The 7,911-nt window shown below is 36.7% G+C and overlaps 1 protein-coding gene across 1 annotated transcript; it reads left to right on the forward strand.

The window, feature by feature from the left end:
- Positions 1-1,240: 1,240 nt before the first annotated feature.
- On the forward strand, positions 1,241-4,124 carry LOC138340352 (uncharacterized). Its single transcript, XM_069292067.1, has 7 exons — positions 1,241-1,407; positions 1,893-2,072; positions 2,676-2,826; positions 2,889-2,975; positions 3,273-3,436; positions 3,512-3,794; positions 3,894-4,124. Exons 1-7 carry the CDS (start codon positions 1,241-1,243, stop codon positions 4,122-4,124), a joined length of 1,263 nt encoding a protein of 420 aa, XP_069148168.1.
- The last annotated feature ends 3,787 nt before the right edge of the window (positions 4,125-7,911 follow it).

Genomic DNA, 7,911 nt, shown 5'->3' on the forward strand with positions numbered 1-7,911 from the left:
GTTAAAGTAGTGAAGTGCACCACTATCTTGAATTAGGGACTGCCCAATTAATAGGAAATTTTCCCTTCTTCTACTATCTACCGTGCTATGTGGTATTGTGACATAATTGTGTCATTAAGAATCTAAGTCTATTCTTGTATATATGTGTAGATAATGAATACGCGGTGAAATGCATGAAGGAGGGTAGGTGAGGCAGTTGCTGGAGGGCATCAAGTTCCTCCTCAAGCCCAGTTGTTGCTGGTCATGTGCCTGTCAATCCACCTGGGTTGAAAGATGGACAAGTGAGGAATGACTTGCTACAGATGACACATGCCATCATTACTCAGGATCAAGCCATCACTGCTCAAGCCGCGAGAGAGGGTGCTCCCAGAGAGAATCCTCATGCTGGCACCATGTCTAGCAGGCTGAGGGACTTCACCATAATGAACCCCTCTTTTTACCTACCACGGATTCAAGACGCATGTGGATCCGCAGGAGTTCGCGCATAAGATTCACAAGATCCTTTGTGCCATCGGAGTAGATGTGGAGGAAAAGGATGAGTTAATTGCATATCAACTAAAGGATGTGGCACAGATTTGGTACTCAATGTGGGCTGATAGTCGAGCACGTGGAGATGTTCCCATCACTAGGGATGTTCTAAAGACTGTCTTTCTAGAGATATTCTTCCCCAGCGAGAAATGAGAAGCCAAGGTTGAAGAGTTCATAAACCTAAGATAGGGAGGTATATAAGTGAAGGCGTATTCTTTGAAAAATTTTAAAATTCTGAAAGTATGCTTCTTCTCTGGTGGCAAATAGCAGTGATGAAATGAGCAGGTCTGTGACTGGTGTGTCGGAGGATCTAGTGGAAGATTGTTGGGAAGTCATGTTGCATGATAGCATGGATCTAGGCAGGTTGATGGTGCATGATCAGCAAGTGCAGGAGAGCTACCGTAAGAGGAGAGTTCATGAAAGCATGAAGCCTAGGATTGCAGATCAGGATAGTCCTAACTAGGGTAAGGGCTCATTTGGATTCCAGAACATACCTAAGTTCAAGAGAAAATAAGGTAATTCTACTTCTTCAGGGAATGCGAATGCAAAAGTGAACGAGTGTGGCCCCCAAAAAGGAAATGATCGGAACATCAAGCAAAAAAGCAAGATTCGTGGTAAATGTGGACATCCCCATTGAGGTGAGTATTTAATAGGTACTACCTATTTCAGGTGTGGCAAAATTTGACACATGGTTCGAGAATGTCCTCAAACAATGGATAAAGCCAACGCAGATGCTCAACCTTGGCCAAATTATAATTCTACATCCGAACCTTCTAAGAGGAACCAATTTTATACACTGAAAGGTAAAAAAGAGCAAGAGATGTGTGCTGATGTTGTCACGGGTACGTTGCATGCCATTAGTTTCTCAGTTTATGCATTGTTAGATCCAGGATCCACTCTATTATTTGTTTCCCTTTGATAGCTAGTAGATTTGATGTGCTTCCTGACGTCCTGCATGAGCCGATTCTAGTAAGTACCCCCATAGGAGACACATTAGAGCAGGAAGAGTGCATAAAATTTGCCCAATTCAAATCCTTGACAGAGTAACTGATGCTGATCTTGTGGAATTAGCCATAATCAATTTTCATATAATCTTGGGTATGGAATGGCTCCATAAGTTTTATGCCATAATAGATTATCGAAGAGGGTAGTGAGGTTTCAATTTCAAATTGAGTTAGAGTGGTAATGGGAAGGGCATGGTTCAAGTCATGTAAGTCAAATTGTTTCACACTTAGAGGCCAACAAGATGATAAATAAGGGGTATTTGTACCACTTAGAGTAACTGACTTAGATCCAGAATTTCCTTCCATAGACTCAATATCAATAGTGAGTGAGTTTCCATGTCTTTTTGGATGATTTACCAGGAATTCTTCTGAACATGAGGTTGACTTTGGTGTTGATTTAGATCCTAACACCAAGCCAATTTCTATTCCCCCATATAGGATGACACCAGCTGAACTCAAAAAGCTGAAGTTTCAGTTAAAAGATCTACTTGATAAGGGATTCATACAACCGAGCATATCCCCATGGGGTGCTCTTGTATTGTTCGTAAAGAAAAAGGATGGAACCCTTATAATGTGCATGGATTATCGGCAACTCAACAAAGTCACTATAAAGAATAAGTACCCTTTTCCCATAAGTGAAAATTTATTTAACCAACTCCAAGGTTTGAATTTCTATTCCAAGATAGACCTTCAGTGAGGCTACCATCATCTTAGAGTGAGGCGAGAAGACATCCCTAAGATAGCTTTTCGTACTAGATATCGGCATTATGAATTTCTGGTCATGTCATTCGGTCTCACTAAGGCACATGCCACATTTATAGACCTTATGAATAGAGTCATCTGTGAGTACCTTGATTCCTTCGTCATAGTATTCATAGATTACGTTCTCATATAATGTAAGTCTAGAGAAGAGCATGACGTACAATTGAAAAAGACATTGTAGGTACTAACAGAACATGAGTTGTATGCAAAATTAAACAAATGTTAATTCTGGTTGAGATCAGTGACCTTTCTTAGTAATGTTATGACCGACCAAGGTGTAGAAGGTAATCCTAAAAAGGTTGAGGCAGTAAATATATGGCCGAAACCCCTTACTCCTACTGATATTAACAGTTTTATCAGTTTTGCCAATTACTATCGCAGGTTTGGGGAAGGCTTTTCCACTATTGCTGCTCCATTGACAGCCTTGATGAAGAAGAAGGTGAAGTTTGAGTGGTCTAAAAATGTTAGAAGAGCTTTCAAGATCTCAAAGACTGCCTCACTTCAGACCCGGCTCTTACATTGTCGAGGAGTGGTGCAGTATATGTGTTGTACTGTTATGCTTCCCGAGTAGGTTTGGGATGTGTTCTTATGCAGGATGGCAAGGTGATTGCATATACATCGAGGCTTTTGAAAATCCACGAGAAGAACTATCGTACTCATGATCTTGAGTTAGCTGTTGTGGTTTTTGTATTAAAACATTGGAGACATTATTTATATGATGTACATGTTGATTTATATACTGACCATAAAAGTCTTCAGTATGTTTTACAGAGAGGGAGTCGAACCTTCATCAGAGGAGATGGCTAGAACTGCTCAAATATCATGATATGAGTGTTTATTATCACTGGGGTAAGGCCAATATAGTGACTAACGCAATGAGTCAATTGATCGTGGGAAACATGTCTCATATTGATGAACAGAAGAATGAGCTGGTTAAAGAGGTACTCCAATAAGCTTGATTGGGTGTACGACTGGCAGATGGACAAAGTGGGGGTGTTTCGGTTCACTCAAGTTCCGAATCCTCATTTGTTTGTTGATTTAAAAGCCAATCAGCATCTTGACCCAGTACTCATGGAATTGAAGAACTCAGTAATGAGTAATTTGAATGACTCATTTTCCCTTAGAGGGGATGGTATACTCAGGTACAAAAATAAGTTATGTGTGCCCAATCTTTATAATTTGAGGTCTAATATTTTTGCTGAAACTCATTGTTCCAGGTATTCTATTCAACCAAGTGCCATCATGATCTATCATGAGGTCTATTGGTGGGAAGGCACGAATAGAGATATATCTAAATTCGTGGAGGAGTGTCTTAATTGCAAACAGGTTAAGGCAGAACACCTTAAGCCTGGGGATTTAGTGGTTGGTCGACCAAAGACTAAAAAACTACATGATTATATTTGGGTTATTTTTGACAGAATGACAAAGTCTGGTCACTTAATACCAGTGAAGTCTATTTACAAAGGTGAAGGTTATGTCAAGCTTTATATTGATGAGATAGTGAGATGACACGAGATTCCTCTGTCTATCATTTCAGATATGGGAGCCCAATTTACATCTAATTTTTGTAGGTCTTTCCAAAAAGACTTGGGCAAACAGGTGAAACTTAGTACTGCTTTTCATCCACAGTTTGATGGACAAGAAGAGCGTATTATACATACTCTTGAAGACATGCTGAGAGCATATGTTATTGACTTAAAGGAGAGTTGGGATTATAATTTGCCGCTGATCAATTTCTCTTACAATAAAAACTACAATTTGAGTGTTGGGATGGAACCTTTTGAAGAACTATATGGCCGAAGACGTAGGTCTCCGGTTGCGTTTATATGAAGTCCATGTATACTTCAACTATAAACAAAATGTATCAAATTTTCTCCTAAAATTGACCGTGTGAATGTGATGAATGCAAGAAGAGTCTTGTTTGTGACCTATGAGAGATCAACGACGCCGGTTGTGGTTCGGATTCCAGAATCTGAGTTGTGACAATGAAGGTAGAGTATTAAGAGTTACACCTGAGAGGGTATGTGGCAAGACGAGGTCCCTAATGAGGTTATGATTTTATATGTGCCTATATTGTATAATTGAGCTGCCAAATCAGGATAGATTGGTGCAACTGTAATTTTCATACAGATTTTGATGAAGAGACCTTACGAGCCAATAATAATAGGTCAAGAACTTAGCAAGAGGTCTTATTACCTGCTTATGGAGAATTGAGTAGTCATGAGATAAAATTTTCAGAGTGCTAGAGTAAAAGGGGGATGTAGAACGATTTTGAGATGATGGAATAAGTACATTAGTTTTCAAGTTCCCACTTAATATCTAAGTGGGGAGGGGGGCATTGATAAGATGAGAAATCAAGTCAAGTGTTGAGAACAAGATAGTAGTGAGTTAAAAAATTATGAGAGATATCTTTTTAGAGGTATTTTTTGTAGTGTAGTGATGTTAGAAGGAGAAAGTTAATGTTCTTATCGTGATAATGATGGTGTGATAATTCCATCTAAGTTTATAAATGAGTAGAAAGAGGAGGGTGAGGATTTTACTATGAGAAATTGTTAAATGAGCCCTTAAATTTTTCCGACTAATAATGCGGACAATTTTAGTTGGTATGAAAATGATAATGAGAACTTCTTAAGGGAGTTGGTTAGTTAGAGATCATGGAGTTGTTTGAGTATTAATCTTGGATGTGGTGTTATTGAACATTAGGTTGTTCTTGATATGAACTCAATGTATATTAAATGTAGTTGCAAAGAGTAATATTGTTGGGATGGGATTCCTATCGAGGTACAGAATCAAAACCTTAAGATTTTGGGTTGATCTTACATACAATATAAGCGTAAAATTAGACCAAACCTTGGTAAGAGTAGTCATATCCCCTTGTGAGAGCTATGAATTGAAGACAATGAGGTATGATAATAAGGAATGAAGAGCATAGTTGAGGAGTGTTGCTAAGCTTAACAAATAGAAATCATATTACCCCACACATGGTATTCCAATTATTACATCATGCCAAGACTTCCTTTGTCTCAGATAAGATAACTTTAGATAGAGCGTGACTATGTTCACAACAACATGTTTTTTGATTTAGGTGCCATAGAAGGTCCCAACTGTTGATATGAGTAAGTCCAACCTATATTAGTAGGCAAGTTCATGAATCAGAAGAGATAGTAAGAGTATCCCCATTCCAAAACCAGTCAAGTAGTCATTCGAGGATGAATGATCCTAAGGGAGATATAATGTAACACCATAAAAAATATTTGAACTAAGACTAGAGCCATTCCTCATTGGGAATAAGATTTTACTAGGGAAATCAAATTTTCTCAAGTTTTAATGTCACTTGATATAGCACCTTGATTTCAGAAAAAGAATAAAAGAGAATTCATTCAAGTCATTTGTAAGTTCTTTTGGAATTCAATGTCAATTTGAAACGATTATAACATTTAGCATGAGGTCCATTAGGAGACCTGTAATAGATCAAATGAATGTTTTGATAATCCTTTTTCTAACACCATCGAGTTTTCTAAAGTCTATGATTGGATGAGGGAGATATGAGTGTTTGAGTGCAACCTCTCTAGATAGGGCCTTTCCACAGGAACTAAGGAGGGATGTTTTTGTCTTTTGATCAGCCTTACATTGGATATATAATTTCACCCAATTAAGGGTCTAAACGGATCATAATCAGTTTCATTCATCGCTAAACATTTAGCGTTTTAAAGTGAAGATTCATCAAGAGAAAAAGTCTAGGGTTTCTAGATTTCATCCATGATTTTGCTAAAAAACCTAGTTCTTTGAGGTGTATAAGTTCTCATAGTGTTGAGTTTGTTCACACACACGCCAATTATTTGATTTTTATCCGTAATTTCTTTCTTGAGGTTTAATTATTTCAGTTCTTGTAGAGTTTGTTGAGGTTTTTTTCTTCATTCCATGTTAATGGAGTTTAATGAGTACTTGAGGTGGAGATGTGGCGAGTGCATGTAATTCTTGAGTAATTTCTGCTAGATTTGTACGTACTTGAGTTAGGTTGACGAATAGAAGAAATTTTCAGGAATCAAACCAATTTTAAGTGAATTAGAATCCAAAATCGAAAAAGAAAAATTTGAAAATATCTGGCCTAAGACTGAGGTAGTGTGCCAGTAGTGTGCCCAATAATACTCTTAGTAATTTGGGACTAGGGGGGAGATGCCAATAAATTGAGTCTAGGGCGGTAGGTCAACATTACACCTAATCAGATACAAGTAAATGAATGCTTGGTGGTGCACCAATAGGGCGCCCAATTATTCATAAACACTTATATTGTTTTTACTCTAGTAAATAATGATGCGAGGAGAGTCAAGTTTCATATTTTTCAAAATGAATATAAGGGGACTAAGTATTTCTAGGAGTAAATATTTCTATATTTGAATTGAGAGGAAAGTATGATTTCCAAAAAAGTTCATGAGGAGTTTTAAGTACTATATCTTTTAAGAGAACCTTTTTAGTAATAATCTCTTTCTTTGAGGATGATGAAATGTTTTTGAACACATGAGAATGAGTTATATTATTGAGATTAGTATTGAGAATAAATTGGGGGATGAGTTCGTACAAATTAAAGTCCTCATAAACCATGTATCTCAACATGGGAAAATAGAATCATACTTTATAGATTACTCCTTATTGATTTTATGCATAATTAGTGGATCCACTTAGTAGAGGATGACTTACACTCCAAATAGGTATAGGACAATTCTGGCAGAGTGGGTGTTACCTAATATTAACACACAACTATTAGTGATGGTTGACAATTAAAAAATCTCCCAAATATTATTTATTATTGTATTTTTATATACAATTGAGTTATTACTGTATTTTTACATACAATTGAGTTATTATTTTTTTTTTAAAGCTTTCGATGTATTGTATATCTTATTATTATTTTATACATTGTATGCCTTATTATTTTCAAGTTTCTTGAGCCTAGCATCTTCGAGTTGAGTATATTATCATCGAGTTCAGTATCTTACCCTTATGTTGAATATCTTATCTTTAAGTTGAGTATCCTATCCTTGTGTGAAATTAAGTTTAGTTTAGTGGGTTTAAGAAGAGTTAAGTATGTTTCTTTTCTATCGGTTCAATCTTATGTTTATACTTTATAATTTCTCTTATATGCTCGTACATTCAATGTACTAGCGACATTTGACCTGCATCTTTTTATGATTTTTGTAATACCTTGAAAATGACTTCGGTGAAGTTAGAGACTACAATTGTTATCATTATGGTCTAAGGTCCAAAAATGGTATATAATGTGGTATTGAGGCATTGTTAAAATATTCAGGTGCATTTCAAGTCAAACGTCAAGGGACGACCAAGACATTCAACAACTAAGTCACCTATGTACCTCATGTATGGTTATGTGTTGATATGTGTGTTTCATGATATTATTAGGTCATTTTATGATTTACTATAGTGTTTATATCCAATGTTTCAAGTTTCGTGATGTTTGGAGGTGTCAAACGTCCAAGAATGTCCTTGACATTTGAAATATTTGCCTTTAAACGACCTAGTGTGTCTTGGCATGTTTCTTCGAGTTTTACGTGTTTGTTTTTGATGAAATTTATGTGGGAGTTCCTTAAATCGTATAAGA

The sequence above is a fragment of the Solanum lycopersicum genome, chromosome 12 (genome assembly GCF_036512215.1).
Source record: "Solanum lycopersicum chromosome 12, SLM_r2.1".
Lineage (NCBI taxonomy): Eukaryota > Viridiplantae > Streptophyta > Magnoliopsida > Solanales > Solanaceae > Solanum > Solanum lycopersicum.

Bases quoted from the DNA above. Each gene is read 5' to 3' on its own strand.
- LOC138340352 (XM_069292067.1), top strand. From the start codon at position 1,241: ATGGATAAAGCCAACGCAGATGCTCAACCTTGGCCAAATTATAATTCT. The intron at 2,976-3,272 runs GTTTTTGTATTA...TACGACTGGCAG, and splicing joins ATCTTGAGTTAGCTGTTGTG to ATGGACAAAGTGGGGGTGTT. The intron at 3,437-3,511 runs GTACAAAAATAA...TCATTGTTCCAG, and splicing joins AGAGGGGATGGTATACTCAG to GTATTCTATTCAACCAAGTG.